Source organism: Oryctolagus cuniculus, chromosome 9 (assembly GCF_964237555.1).
Source record: "Oryctolagus cuniculus chromosome 9, mOryCun1.1, whole genome shotgun sequence".
Taxonomy (NCBI): Eukaryota; Metazoa; Chordata; class Mammalia; order Lagomorpha; family Leporidae; genus Oryctolagus; species Oryctolagus cuniculus.
Window position 1 is genome coordinate 11,656,725 of NC_091440.1, and position 15,696 is coordinate 11,672,420.

Here is a 15,696-nt window from a genome sequence, read left to right on the forward strand (position 1 = left end):
GAAAGAACAGGTTCCTACACCTGTTGGGTGGCCTGCACCCTCACCTCTTTTGAGTTTTGGAAAACTTCATCCTGAGATCTATGCTGACCCATGGATTTAGAAGCACAGTTGTCTGCCTCTCTCCTGCTGTGTTTTTAATCAGAACACCATGCATACCCTCACACACTTGCTTATTCTGACCGACTTTTCATCCATCCCCCTCCCCAACCCCAATCCTAACTGGAGCATCAACTCCACAAGAACAGGGATTTTGTCTTTTTTTTCCCCCTACCTCTTGCCAAATCCTCAGCACCAGAAAAGCACCAACACCTGGCACATAAGAGGAGCTCAATAAATACATGGAGGCTTCAAAAACTTTGTGAAATTACAGAATTATGTGATAAATTTATTTTGGTGCAAAAGAATTGTGAAATCCATGCAAAAGTTAATGAAAATGCACATTATGAAAAGTCTGCATGGATTTCAAAATGTTTGCACCAAAGGAAGATTCACTTTTAATTCCATTTTCCCATGAGCTATTTCAAGTACCCTTGTAATAACTTAAATTAAAATATGGTTGCTAAGATGATTGTGGCCATTAAACTGTACATGGGTGTATATGGAAAATAAAGTCAGTGATCTCAATGTTTTAAATGATACTGTTTCTGGCCTTCAAAAAAGCTGTCATGGTGATATGCCTCCTTTTCATTTCCTTCCAGCATTCCAATACAGTGAGATACAGGAACGCGCAGCGAGAAGACAGTGAGATAAAGATGATTCAGGAAAAGAAGGAGCAAGCAGAAATGAAAAGGTAAAGCACGGCAGCGCCCCCTGGAGACCCTGGGGAGCAGGACTTTCCCCTTAGCCTTCCTCTCCTTTCCCTTCCCCTTCCAGGAAAGTGCAAGAGGAGGAACTGAGGGAGAACCACCCGTACTTCGATAAGCCGCTGTTCATTGTCGGCCGGGAGCACAGGTTCAGAAACTTCTGCCGCGTGGTGGTCCGAGCTCGCTTCAACGCGTAAGTACTCTCATTCCAGCCAGGTTTCTGGCCCCGCTCGTGCAGACAGCAGGGGGTTCGTCACAGGAAGAGGGAGGAACATGTACTCCTAATGGGGTCACGCGGAAACCCTGGGTTAATTAATCACGCTGCTCCACCTTGCCTGCCGAGCACCTGACCAGGCTGAAAGCAAGCGAAGGTTGAAAGTAGTTAACATTTCTAGGAAACGCATGTGGCTACAGTGCATAACAGCCTTTCTTTGTGCGTTTTTTGCAGTCGCCTAATGCTTGTGTATCAGTGTTACTAACTCCAGTATTTATGCAGAAAATATATAAGCAAAGGGGGACTAAATGACAGGTGAAGATCACTGTCTGTGTCTTCTATCAGACTTGTAGTTTCTTTACGAGCAAAATGCCCCCAATTGGTTTATTCTAGAATAATGTGAAGTAGAAAGTAAGTTGACTAGTGCTTCTATTACTACCTGTTAGGAGAAGAAAGCTCACTGGCCACTGCTTCTGTGTACTGAGGTATACAAAAGATAAACTAAATTTGCTTTTCTGGAGACCCTAGCCAATGGATGAAGTGAATGTAGGTCAAGAACAACTTTAAGTAGGTATCCTCAAGACATTAAGAATTCTGGAGGAAGTGCAAAAACTCTCCACTTTTCTTTCTTTTTTTAAAAAAGATTTATTTATTTATTTTAAAGTTAGAGTTGCACAGAGAAAGAAGGAGAGGCAGGGACAGAGAGACAGGGGTCTTCCATCTGCTGATTCACTCCCCAGTTGGCCAAAACAGCCAGAGCTGTGCCAATCCGAAGCCAGGAGCCAGCAGCTTCCTCTCGGTCTCCCACATGGGTGCAGGGGCCTAAGGACTTGGGCCATCCTCTACTGCTTTCCCAGGCCATAGCAGAGAGCTGGATCAGAAGTGGAGCAACCAGGTCTTGAACCGGCACCCATATGGGATGTTGGCACTGCAGGTGGCAGCTTAACCCACTATGCCACAGCGCCGGCCCCTCCACATTTCTTTATGTAGCTGGCCATCAGTTAAGTAAAAATTTGATCTCCATTGTTGGAGCCAGCATTGTGGCATAGCAGGTAAAGCCGCCTCCTGCAATGCTGGCATCCAGTATGGGTGCCAGTTTGTGTCCCAGCTGCTCTACTTCCAATCCAGCTGCCTGCTGATGGCCTGGGTAAAGCCTGGAAGATGGCCTAAGTATTTGGGGCTCCTACCATCCATGTGGGAGACCCAGATAAAGCTCCTGGCTTCCAACTGACTCAGCCCTGGCCATTTCAGCCACTTGGGAAGTGAACCAGTGAATGGAAGATCTCTGTGTGTCTCTCCCTCTGTCTCTGTAACTCGGACTTGCAAATAAATCTTTTTTTAAAAGAAAATAATTTAATCAGTAGCTTGTGATAATCACTATCTGTTATGAGCTGAATTGCTCCCTCCCAAAGTCCATATGTTGAAGTCCTAACCCCCAGTAGTCAGGATGTAACTACATCTGGAGACAGGAACTTTAAAGAGGTGATGGAATTAAAGTGAGGACATCCAACCTGACTGGTTTCTGCATTAGAAGAGGAAGTGTGTGGGGCGCCAGATTCTGTTCCGGTTGCCCCTCTTCCAGGCCAGCTCTCTGCTATGGCCCGGGAGTGCAGTGGGGCATGGCCCAGGTCCTTGGGCCTTGCACCTGCATGGGAGACCAGGAGAAGCACCTGGCTCCTGGTTTCGGATCAGCGCGAGGCGCCGGCCGTAGCGCGCCGGCCGTGGCAGCCATTGGAGGGTGAACCAATGGCAAAAAGGAAGACCTTTCTCTCTGTCTCTCTCTCTCTCTCACTGTCCACTCTGCCTGTAAAAAAAAAAAAAAAAAAGAAAAAGAAAAAAAAAAAAAGAGGAAGTGTGGACACATGCGAACTGAAGGAAGACCACGGCAGCATGTCGGGAGATGCCAACCACAAGTCAGCTGGGCAAACCTGCAGCAATCCTTCCCTGGCAGTTCTCAGGATGATCCAACCCTTGACTGCCCAGCCTCTGGAGCTTAAGCAACCCGGGCTGTGGTGCCTTTTTCCAGAGCTCTAGGAAGCTCAGACACACTCTTAGGACATTTCAGACCTGGAGAGGGTCGGAGAGAGCACAGACTATCATCTCTACAACCCTCCTTCAAAAGAATAAAACAGTTAGCTCTGTGGATGTGGAGGGGTTTGCTGGAGAATCCCAGCAGGTGTGTGGCTGTGTCCTGACCACCAGTCCCATTCTCTCTGCTGTTCAGGAAGGCCCTTCACAATCTCAAATGCCTGAAAAGTAATCGTTAAAAACTCCCCTGTGTTCTCACAAAGGAAGACAGCAGGATAGACCTGATTGGCTTCTGAAATGGGTTTTCCATATTGAATTACCTTGTTGGCTACCTCCATGTGAACTTCTGGTTACATATTCCCTCTTTGTTTTGTGTGACTTGGTTCTCTTTCGCCAGCTACATAGCTGAGGGGGAATTGGATGATGAAAGAAACACACACAAAGCCTGTCAGGGACCTCACCCATCATGCTTCACAGACTTCCTGAAAGTCAAAGTTATGAATCCCCCGACCCAGAAACTTACCTTAAATCATTCCATGAGACTACAGTTAAATGCAGGCTGAAAGATTATAGACTCTATTTAATTTATGGAAAATTTAATTAAAGAATTATGAAGAGCTTCCTAGAACTACTAAGGCATAGTTTTCAATGAATATTTTGAAGTAAAAGTCAAAATTTAATTTTGTAATACCCATGTAAGAAATTTTGAATGGAGCCATGAATTCTAAAACCAAGTATTTCGAGTAATCTAAAACTTTACTTTCCTAAGCACCAACTGCAAATTCTTTTTATTTTTCTTTCCTCTAATGTTCTCTGTCTTCCAAAACCACACACAGTTGACACATTCTATGGCAGTCATTATGTAGAGGATGTAGAGATTGCACGTAGGTGTGATGTTTGTTTATACGACCTGGCCACACTCACCTGGCCATACTCTAACATTCTTGCTACATTGCATGATTTCATTTGCCTCTCCCTCTTACAGATCTAAAACGGACCCTGTCACAGGAGCTGTGAAGAATACAAAGTATCATCAACTGTAGTAAGTCTCACAAACCCCACTCACCATGCCCGTTTGAAGTTTTCACGTACTATTTTGTGCTGCATAAAAATATCAAAATTCCCTTTTGTTTTCTTGCTAAGTATAGTGCTATAAAGTTAGATGACTGGAATTTATTTAAAAGAAATGGCAGTGGTGTTCAGAAAGCCACAGACACTAACATCTCTGACTGTTAGCAGCCTTTCCTACAGCATTTCTGTTTCTCCGTCGTGTTCACTCTCTGGCAGTGATTTGCTGGGACTGGTCACCTACCTGGACTGGGTCATGATCATCGTAACCATCTGCTCTTGCATTTCCATGATGTTCGAATCCCCCTTTCGAAGAGTCATGCACGCACCTACTTTGCAGGTACTGCTGCCCCATCTCAGCTCTCAGCCAGCGGGTAAAACACTGACCTGCAATTTTCCCGGTCATTGTGACCAAAGTGCTTCTGCCCATTTCAGATTGCTGAGTACGTCTTTGTGATATTCATGAGCATTGAGCTTAATCTGAAGATTATGGCAGATGGCTTATTTTTCACTCCAACTGCTGTCATCAGGGACTTTGGAGGAGTGATGGACATATTTATATATCTAGTAAGTCTTTGGTTATTTCCTAAATGTAAAATGTGATGGTCTTGTAAAATCTCCTGTATCTCTTACTACAAGAGTGAGGTGTTTGAGTTCCAGAGGCTTTGATGTCAAAGCGAGTTCTTAAATACACTATGAATAGTAGTCATTATATGCACATAAGGCACATGCATGTCATATCTTAACAAAAAAAGCATTGTAACTATCCATTCTTGTTTATAATGATCAAGTGCAATTTTGTGTATGAATGAGACAGGGTTAATTAGGTCTGAAATAGCAAATTTACTTTACCCCGCACAATTCTTTGTGGCTTTTATACTTAAAATATGTGTATCATATAAACCATATTATTGATCATTGAGCCCCTTATTGTTAAAAAGCAAACGAAAGCAATTGTCATTATACCTCTGCCTTGATTCCAGTGCGCAAAATATGTGGCTGTAGCAAGTGCCCATTCAACTGTTCAAATCAGTTGGAAAATTGTAAAAGTAGACTCCAAGAAATTTTACTTTTTGTAATTGTCCAAGAAGGGATGAAGTTAGTGTGCTTTGCTGGTACAAACAGAAGTGTGATCATTACCAGGTGCCATGTGGCAGATCGTTAATAAAATAATAATGATCTTGATGAAGGAATTCCAATGTCATTGACCTTGGCAGAGCTCAAGAGAAGGGACAGAAAAGTGGAGACACAAGACACACAGGGCTCCCCCATTTCATTCCTGTGCACATGCGTTAACCTCCCTTTGAGGCTTCCAACAGGTCAGGATTAGGTACATTCATTAGAGTTAACAGACTCAGTACACAGTCGTGAGTCGTCCCACGTAACACGTGGCATCTCTGCCAAATGGACAGGTGTGGCCAGGTGATTTCAGCAAATGTAGCTAGTCCAGGGTAAATTGTATAAGCTCCAGAGAGATTTCTTTCCTCCTCTAGGTGAGCCTGATATTTCTTTGTTGGATGCCTCAAAATGTGCCGGCTGAATCTGGAGCTCAGCTCCTAATGGTTCTTCGGTGCCTGAGACCTCTTCGGATATTCAAATTGGTGCCCCAGATGAGGAAAGTTGTTCGAGAACTTTTCAGCGGCTTCAAGGAAATTTTTTTGGTACGTTACAGTTACTGTTTGCTTCCAGTTTTCCTTAGTCCATCTCTGCTGTGGTGCTAATGAGGGGGTAGAGTCTTGTTTCTCAAGGTCAAGTCTGTAACTTTGCTTATGGCACCAGCTGAAAACAATGCACACTTTAAAATTTCACCCATGAAAGTTTCTATCTTATTAGCTCATTTAATTCAATGAATATTTTTAGAGAACTGAAGTGAAACTCTGGGAAATACATAAACAGAGAATCCAAAGAAGATTCACTGCTAAATCATTCTTTCCTCTTTATCCTAATTTCCACTCTACATTTTAGCTTCCCATTTGGAAATTAAGGATAAGACGACTCAACACCGTGTACTTCATAAATGTGATTGTGAATTGATGCATTGGGGCTCACATTCTGTATGTCCCCTAAAGCATACAACTTAGAATTTGTGTCTGGATCTTGGGAGTAGTCAAATAAAACACATTTCAACTGGGACACATAGGTATACCCTACTTTAAGTGACTTCATTATACAATAATGAATAGTTAAAGATATGATTGAAAAGAAAAGATTCTTTTAAGTTGGGCAAACATTGATTTAGGACCTTCTAAGAACAGGGCTGGAGATAAAAGAATGAATAAGAGTCTCACTGCTCACAATCTGTTAGAGAGGGATCATTGCCTTACAAAACAGTGATCAAAGCATTCCTTTTATTAGTGATGAATTCTTGTGCATGAAAAGCATGAACTAATTTACATAAGCTTGTTTTGTGTTTTGCTTTCTACAAACACCCCTGGTGAGACAATGCTATAGCTGTAGTTGACCCAGGGGTATTTTAAAGATACTGCAATATTACAATTTTTGTGCCTAATATTTTTTTAAAGATGTGTTTAAAAAGTCCTTATTTGTTCTCTTGTTGCCCACATCTGTAACACTGTGACTTTTCACACAGCTGGAATTGAGGGAAAACAAAATGTCACCTGGGCGTTGATCTAGATGAACCTTTTGATCACAGATTTTAGAAGAGAATCTGTGCCTTTCTCTGTAATTTTAGTATGGCTAAATCAGCTGTTTCAATTCTTCCGCGGTGCTGTTCCGTAGCTTGTTCTGTCATTGCCCCTTTTCTCTGCAAGTCAAAGTCGTCAGCCAGCAGAGGGAGCACAAGTTAATTAACACACTGGCTTTTCAGGACTGAATTAATGACATCCTCTGTGCGTGCATAATACATGCTCTAACACACTAGAAGGCAAAGCCACTGTTGCTGTAATGTCTCCTCTGCTAATGACGATATGCATCCATTTTGGGCAAATGGGCAGAATACAGTTAGTAAGCATTTTCCATTGTTCCATGGACTGCAATAGAGCAGAGTGTTGATTTTAAAGTCAGATACTCCCAAATTATATTTAAAAAATACTGCGTCTTGTTTTCTTATATGAAAGTCATTAAGTTTTCATTTTAAAAATTCAAAGGCTTTTGTTAATTTCCTCCTACTGGCATTTCAGTGAGGCTAACTGAAAGACCTAGGGTGGGGAATTTAAAAGATACTATCAAGCCCAGCAAATTCTGCACAGTGTTATCTGGAAAGCCCCTGTCTATATACTGAATAAGCCAAATCTGATGTTCAGTGTGAAATGAGAGATTTACTAACTCAACAATTTCTTCCAGGTCTCCATTCTCTTGCTGACATTAATGCTTGTCTTTGCAAGCTTTGGAGTTCAGCTTTTTGCTGGAAAACTGGCCAAGTGCAATGATCCCAACATCATCCGAAGGGTATGGTGCCCCTTTCAATCTTTTCAAGTGAAAATTGCAGTGGCTTCCATCCCTTAGGGAGCAGGTGGGGCCAGTGGTAACCAAGGCTGAGGATTCTTTGACCAGACTGAAAATTCTCTTCCCACAGACTCCTTACTGAGAACATACACTCTGCCTCTTCTGGCCTGTACAGGTTTGTCAGGTTGCAATGCCCCTCAGGGACTCCTCCTCTTGTCTCCAATTTCAGGCTCATCTGTGGTGGAGAGATCAGGCGTAGTCACCCAAGATTGCAGATGTTTATAGCTGTGAGCCCTGGACACTTTCCTTTCAGTTCTTCCCTACCTTGACCATCCCTCCCATCAGCCAAAGACTCATCTGAGCAAGCAGCCCGTGCAAAAAGATGCAAGACTCACACCAGCAAGCAGCCCTTACAAGAGACACAGTAGCAAGCAGCCCATGCGAAAAAGATACAAGGGGGGAGTCTGATTCCCACATCCCCTTCCCCTTACATCTGTAGGCTCAACTTCTCCCCTGAGGCAGCCGACCCCTCCATGCGCGCGCTTACCTGCCCAGCGGCTTCCCCTTTATGAAAACCACAGAAACCCCCGCAGAGACCAAGCTGGAACACTTTCACCACAGCCTTTCCGGTTCTTTGCTCTTCAGTCAGTGCTGTGCAGAGGAGGTCAGCTGCTGTAGCAGCCCCATGATGGCAGTAGCTTGGCAGACTGTGGTGTCTGGATTGCACAGCTCTCCTGCACACCACTGCTCAGGGTCTCAGATTTGTCTGTCTTCTCCCCCCACTCTGTGCTGTGTCTTGAGTCTTCCCCCTTTAGCCAGCAGGTACCTCAGAGGGCTGTGGGCTCTGCGTAAAAGGGGCACACCTCACATCAACCTGCATTCCATGGGACGGAACTCAGCATTCCAGGACAGAGGGAGGCTGGGAAGGGTGCTTTAGTGGTGCACGTTGGAGGAAAAACACACAGTCAGGGTAATAGCATGCCAGTCTCTGTTAAAGGATCCAGAGTCCTATTCCCTTAAGCTTCTTTCTTGTTTTTTAAGTAGATTAATAAGAAAAACCCAATACTGCTATTATATAAAATAGTAAAAGTATTTTCTCTTCGATTCAATTAAAATAATGCCTTAATTTCAGTAAAATGTGTGTCTCCAGAGGGCATAAATGCAGCTGAACTACAATATTACATATTTCTAGTAAAAATGGCTAATATAGATCTTATGAAAACATTAGCCATTATTATAAAATGTGAATACAGATAGCATTTGTCTAGTCAAAATACATTCATTATAAATTATGTTAATATGAAGTTTTTCGGGAAGTGCCAGGTAGGAAGAGACATTCCAGAAACCTAAGAAGACATAATAAGGAACATGGTATGAAGGTCATGATGATCCAAATTAACAAATGAAGAGAGTGATACAGAGGACGTTTCAGTCCACAAGTTTGTGTAAGGAAACAAGAGTTATTTTAGATCCACACTGAATAGAAGCCAAAAAGATAATAACAGCATTTCACGACGAAGCCTGCTATGAATCCTGGATAACTCAGTGTACTAATAGTGGCCTAAGAGCGTGATGAGTTTACAGTATGTGCTCATCCCCAGCCCAAGCTGAAGACTGGTGACCCACGTGGGAACAGAACGCCCTGTGGATGAGCAGACTCACAGATATGATGCATTTATTCTCTTTCCTGGAGCAGTGGGATCTGCAGGAAGCTCCTAAGGAGAGCCGAAGGGGACTTGGCCTTTGCAGAGAGAATCAGCACCATGCAGAAATTGTTGGGAAGAAATTTATAAAAAGAGCAGTAATCTGAGTGTTTACATCTTATCTGATCCCAATTAATAAGAGGCTGAGGCCAAGAACGCCATGTGAATGAAGAGGACATCGGTTGTAGCCCTGAGCTTCAGGCCATCTTTCTAAAAGAAGAAAACCCAGGGTCCAGGGGAGACCAGCTACACCAGTGTTGGGATCCGACAGCCTGTGTTGAAATGCCACGAGCCTCGTGCTGTGGGGGCCAAGCTGTCCTGGTGGGAGACTGCCGTATTGTCTCGGTGTTTGCCTTTGCTCTTTCTCCTCTGCTTGTGTTTTAAAACTTGACAGCAGATGTCTTGAGATCAATATAGAGAGGGATACAGAGTCCAGAGCTTAGTCACCAAAGCTCTGTAAAGTAGCTCTGAGGATGCCTCTGACAAATCATTATTCCATAATACCAGCTCTATCCAAGGTACCATGATGGGAGAAATAAAATCAAACCTATAGAAGGCTGTTTGCAACATTCTCTGTCTAGTCAGAACATACGTTTCATGTTCAAGTTGCTGTAATATAGTCTGCAGTTAGAGAGCACATAAGAAGCAGAAATAATGTGCAATCTGATTTTTGTATGGGAACTCGGGTTTCTAACTGCAAGTACCACGCTGGGAAGCCTGTGGTGGGGAGCTAGGACTGGAGGAGAACAGGAGGGGACCTCACAAGGGAAGCAGGCAGCATGAAGACAGACACGGAGCATGCAAAAGTCGTGGTGCGGAAGCAGAGTAGAGGAGGAAGGACACGGGCTTTGGAATCCGGGCGTCCCAGACAAGCACGCTACTTTAGTAGCTGTGATGGCTTGGTCTGGGCACTTAATCTCTCTGGAGCTCTTTCTCTAAAGAAGTCCCACACAATGACACTATGAAGACTCGATGAGCTCACTGGTATAGCCTTCTTAACCCAATCTCCAGCAGTCAGTGTCAAGCTCAGTCACCTCCTATGTAGAGAAGAATTGAACAAGACCAGGGATGTTGGATAGGGAGAGACCCTTGGGAGCCTGGAATGCCAGACCAGGGGCTTGGGATTTCTTGGATGAGAAATGAGAAGCCATGGATTGTCTTAAAAGGAATCCAGCACTTACTAGTGCTCACAAACTGCAAGGCTCTGTCTCTAGGAATTTTTAACCACTCACTGATGAGGAAAACAGGTGCAGAAAGATTACAACTCTTACCCAAGGTCACCCACCTAGTAAGTGAGGAAGCTGGGATTCCTGTCCAAGCAACCTGGTCCCACAGTCTCTGCATTTAACCAGGATGCCAAGCTGCTTCACCCCATCAAAGGTGGGGTCAGAAAGACAGCTTTGTCTTGGCAGTAAGCCAAATATGTCATGGGATACCTTTGAGAATAGTGCCACAGATAAATAAGTATGGTTATGAAAAGATAATTGCAATATATTTCAACACAAAAAAATGAACCATGGAAGGACAAAAACTGTATGATCTTGTGTATGCATAAGAATATATGTGAAACTATTAATTATGTTTGCTTCTGGGTAACTATAAGTTTCTTGCCTTTTGTTTATGCCTTAGAAGTTAAAGATATATTATTTGTGTTACAAGATTTTTATTTTGAAGAATTTTCTTGACAACCCAGAAACAGGTGGTGTTGGCATTGGGATGAGAATGGAGACATGGACCCTGGGGGTGGGGAAGGCCCAGACTTCTCTGAGGTGCAGATGCTGGGTGCTGGCAGCCTATAGGTCCATGGCCAGAAGTGAGGAAGCCAGGAGGAGACATATTTTAGGGATAAAATTGAATTGCAGTTGAGACATCCAGGTGGCTATCAAGAAACCCCGAATGAAGTTAGATTGAAAAAATGATAATCATTGCCAAAGAACTCAAGTTAACAATAACCAAAAGGAAAGTAGGAAATGAGTCAAAAACCTCACAGTCATATTTCATTTTTAAAACATTTTTGACAGCTTTGTTCTAGAGACAATCACATACTGAAGAACTCACTGCCTTCACGAAGGCGCATGCTTTAGTAGCGTAATTAGAATTCTGTAACCATTAAGCATTTACTTGCAAAGTGTTTCCATCACCTGAGAAAGAAATTCTTTTCTTTCCTCATCCCTTTATCACCCACCCACCTACCTCTACCCCTAAGCAACCAATAATCTATTTTTTATCTCTGTGAAGTTTTAAATTACTGGATTCCTATATGAATGGAGTCATCTAACATACAATCTTTTGTGACTGCTTTTTCGTCTGGCGTAATGTTTTCAATGTAGCATATGTCAATACTTCATCCCTTTTGATAGCTGCATCATATCCTATTGAGTGAATGTACCACTTTTGCTTTGCCGTTTGTCCCGTAATCGACAGGTGAGTTGTTCCCACCTTTTGGCTGTTATGAATCGTGCAGGTGTAAATATTTGTGTACATCTTTCTGTGCACATGCACTTTCTCTTGGGTAGATAGCTGTGAGCTGAATTGATGGGTCATGTGGTGACCCTTATTTAGTCATTTAAGCAATGCTGGGCAATTTTCCAAAGTGGCTGTACTATTCTACATTCTTGCCCCAGCATATGAGGTTCCAGTGTGATGATTCTGATTACCTGGCATGCCTGCCACTGCTTATTGTTACAGTAGCCCTATTATCCATGGGAGCTACATCCTGAGATGTTACATGAGTGTGTGAGACCACAGAAAGTACCAGTCCCTACTACAATGTTTTCTCCTGTACCTGTGTACCAATGCTAAGGCTTAATGTATAATGTATGCCCAGTAAGAGATTGACAACAACAACAGCTAATAATAGAACAATTATAACTGTACACCATCATCAAACTTAAGAATTATTCATTTCTTGAATTTTCCATTTAATATGGCCATTTGAGAGTCTCCTTTGGAGAAACGTCTATTCAGATCCTTGGTCCACCTGCTAATGTTTTCAGCATCAGCTTTTACTGCCGATGTTCAGTCTTTGTCGCCACTTGCTGGGTAGGTGTTCTCGTCTCTACTGTTCATTAAAGAGCCTTTGCTACTCCATGTAAGAACTGTCTCTAGCTTTTATCTTTTCTGAGTTCATTTTCTCATTTTCTTTTTCCCCCTCCTTTAGGAAGATTGCAATGGTATATTCAGAATCAATGTCAGTGTTTCCAAGAATTTAAATTTAAAATTAAGACCTGGAGAGAAAAAGCCTGGTTTCTGGGTACCCCGTGTCTGGTAAGCATATCCAAAGAAAATTCCTGAAGAACGTTATAGTTGTCGGTATAAGTTTGAAAATCAGGATAACATGGAAAGGAATTCTGCTAGAGATATTAAAATGATTTTAAGGGGCCGGAGCCATGGCTCACTTGGTTAATCCTCCACCTGTGGCGCTGGCATCCCATATGGGCACCGGGTTCTAATTCCGGATGCTCCTCTTCCAGCCCAGCTCTCTGCTGTGGCCCAGGAGTGCAGTGGAGGATGGCCCAAGTGCTTGGGCCCCCTGCCCCCGCATGGGAGACCAGGAGGAGGCACCTGGCTCCTGGCTTCGGATGGGTGTAGCTCTGGCCATAGCGCCCATTTTGGGGGCTAACCAATGGAAGGAAGATCTTTCTCTCTGTCTCTCTCTCTCACACTGTCTAACTCTGTCAAATAAAAAAACTGATTTTAAGTAATGCGGGACAAAGCACTGGTCTACAATAGGATACAAAAATAACATCAACAAGCCTCATAAACCTGTTAAATAGTACCTCAGTATTTGTCTAGCACTTTTAAAGTATATATGTGAATTCAAATTACTTTTAAAAGTGAGGTTTTTTTAAAATGATTTTCTGCTAAATCAAAACCAAACTCATCCTGAGTTTGTACTATTAAGGGTGAATCTCATTTGTAACAGTCATACAGAACCTAAAATCATAAAATAATTTCAATTTTAAAGCCTACTCACATGGAAAGCTCTCCATGATTGGAATTCTGGAAAGGAATAATCAGTAACACAGTTGTTAATATCTAATTCTGTCTTAAAAATTCATTTTTTCCTGATGTTCCACAAGCATTTCTATCAAAGCCAAAAGTACCTAGGGCCTTCTTTCTCCCCTATTTTTGTTAGTGACTATGAACAGAATCTCCCAGTCTGCTTCGTTGATGAACTGAGTGTTCCATCAACTTCATTTATATCCTTATTGTTATCTATTTTTAAAATTTCTTTTTGGCTCTTAGAATAAGACATGAACGCCAGTGCCTCTGCTTTTGTCACAATTCATGGTTTCTTCTCCATGTCCAAACTCTTTCACAGGAATAGCATTTCACCCACCAAACTGTACGACTCGCTATTTATTACCTTGTCTTGGCACTTCTTTAATACGAAGTTTACTTTTATAAAAAGTGGCTATGCTTTGTATTGAGATTTTACTATTTTACAATGCCTGAGAACTATAAAACAAGATGAATTTTGGATCTGTGGGTGAAGAAATACAATATATGGGGATGCCATCTTTCTCATGCTAGCTGGAAAAGCAGTCTGATTTCCATTAAAGTAAAACAGTAAAGAAGAATTAAAGTGTATTTTTGTCAAATGAAACTACGTTATATCATAAATAATTATGTCAGGGCATCAAGCAGAATTTTTCTGATGTTTTGGAACCTTGGATAAAGCCACAAAGCGAGGTCACTAGCGGATAGAGTATCTTTACATTCCAAAGAAAGCAACTAGAGCAATCCCAGAAGGACTTAGTACAAGATTATCTGCCTCTATCACCCAGTTCTGGTTTATACAAGAAAGCACTACATTTAAAGATAGGGTCCTGGAAGTAACTGAAGTCGGGCATAGGGAGTGCCATGGTTGAGGATGCTTCCTGCTCCAGGAGGGTCATTTCTGGTCAGATATTGGCAAGACAAGAACAGGCCACCTTGCTCTTCACCATATGCAGGACAAGGTTATCTGGCATCCCAGGAGAGTGACACAGTCATCGCCTAGGGCCACCTGCCTGGCCAAGGGTTGTGTGCAGGGGACAGTTGCCTGGAGACAGCACGCTCATCATGGGAATGACACAGTGGAGCACTCCATGCTGAGGAGGGTTCTGGAATTGGTAGAAAATCTGAGCTAGAGGAAGGCCAACAGACCGGGTGACAACTGCCATCAAAAAGGTGGTTCCTCACTCTTCCCAACAGGAGGGGTCACACCACACTATGAAGGCCCCCACAGGGAAGACCAAGGTTGGTCACCAGACAGGCAGAGGCAGAGAACTGTGGTGAAACCTGTATTATGGTTTCCTGGGGCAAGAACAGGGAGGGAGTCAGGCCAAGTAGGCTTGGGGTTGGGCAGCTTGAACAGTTTCCAGCAGGCTCAGGGGCATAGGAGCTGTCCCTCATTGGCTGGTACTTGGTCATGGTGTGGTTAGGGCAGGTGTAGAGTGGCTTGTCACGCGAAAGCCTCACAAAGTAGGTGTTTGGGGCTGTGCACTCTGCGTGGGTTAGTTGGTATTTGAAAGCACACCTCCAGGAGGGAGTCTCCTGCCAGGGATGGGGAGCAGTTGATCAGCAAGGCAGGAGGTTGAGGCAAGGTGACAGTCCAGAACAAGGTGGCTCAATAGGCTAACCCTCCACCTGTGCCGCTAGCACACCGGGTTCTAGTCCCAGTCAGGGCACCAGATTCTGTCCTAGTTGCTCCTCTTCCTGTCCAGCTCTCTGCTGTGGCCCGGGAGTGCAGTGGAGGATGGTCCAAGTCCTTGGGCCCTGCACCCGCATGGGAGACCAGGAGAAGCACCTGGCTCCTGGCTTCAGATCAGCGCGGTGCGCCAGCCACAGCGGCCGTTGAGGGGTGAACCAACGGTAAAGGAAGACCTTTCTCTCTCTCTCTCACTGTCCACTCTGCCTGTCAAAAAAAAAAAAAAAAAAAAAAAGAAAGAAAGAAAGAAAAACCAAAAACGTGCATGTGGGACAGATGTTACAGAAGCTAGGAACATGGTAAAGACAGGGAGTGTTTCTTAGGAGCACACAAGTTCACTGCATGAGAGAGTGACGTCCGCCATGATGAGAGGATCCGTGGCCACAGTCCTGTAGCATCAGGTACACAGTGCTTCCACCCCATGTCTTCAACTCCACTCCTTCCCACCCTAGTCAGGTAATTATGGCCTGGAGAGGAGGAGTGGATCAGAGAGCATGGCCAGCACTCTTCCTCCCCTCAGCCCACGGGTCAGGCCTGAGTGGCTGCAGAGGGTTCTTGTACAGGTTATGAGACCACAGATGTGATGACAAATGGAGTTGACTTTTTTTTTTTTTTTTGACAGAGTGGATAGTGTGAGAGAGAGACAGAGAGAAAGGTCTTCCTTTGCCGTTGGTTCACCCTCCAATGGCAGCTGCTGCCGGTGCGCTGCAGCCGGCGCACCACGCTGATCCGAAGGCAGGAGCCAGGTGCTTATCAACGTGGCTCAATAGGCTAATCCTT

The 15,696-nt window shown here is 43.7% G+C and overlaps 1 protein-coding gene across 2 annotated transcripts in view; it reads left to right on the forward strand.

Annotated features, from left to right (window-relative positions):
- The window catches only part of NALCN (sodium leak channel, non-selective), a 375,525-nt gene that overhangs the window by 328,447 nt on the left and 31,382 nt on the right, over positions 1-15,696 (forward strand). For both annotated transcript variants that reach the window (XM_051849987.2, XM_051849988.2), the window contains 8 exons: positions 699-790; positions 874-996; positions 4,031-4,087; positions 4,333-4,453; positions 4,549-4,680; positions 5,607-5,774; positions 7,417-7,521; positions 12,382-12,488. In XM_051849987.2, coding sequence (XP_051705947.1) covers positions 699-790; positions 874-996; positions 4,031-4,087; positions 4,333-4,453; positions 4,549-4,680; positions 5,607-5,774; positions 7,417-7,521; positions 12,382-12,488 — 905 coding nt within the window. The remainder of the gene's footprint in view (positions 1-698; positions 791-873; positions 997-4,030; positions 4,088-4,332; positions 4,454-4,548; positions 4,681-5,606; positions 5,775-7,416; positions 7,522-12,381; positions 12,489-15,696) is intronic.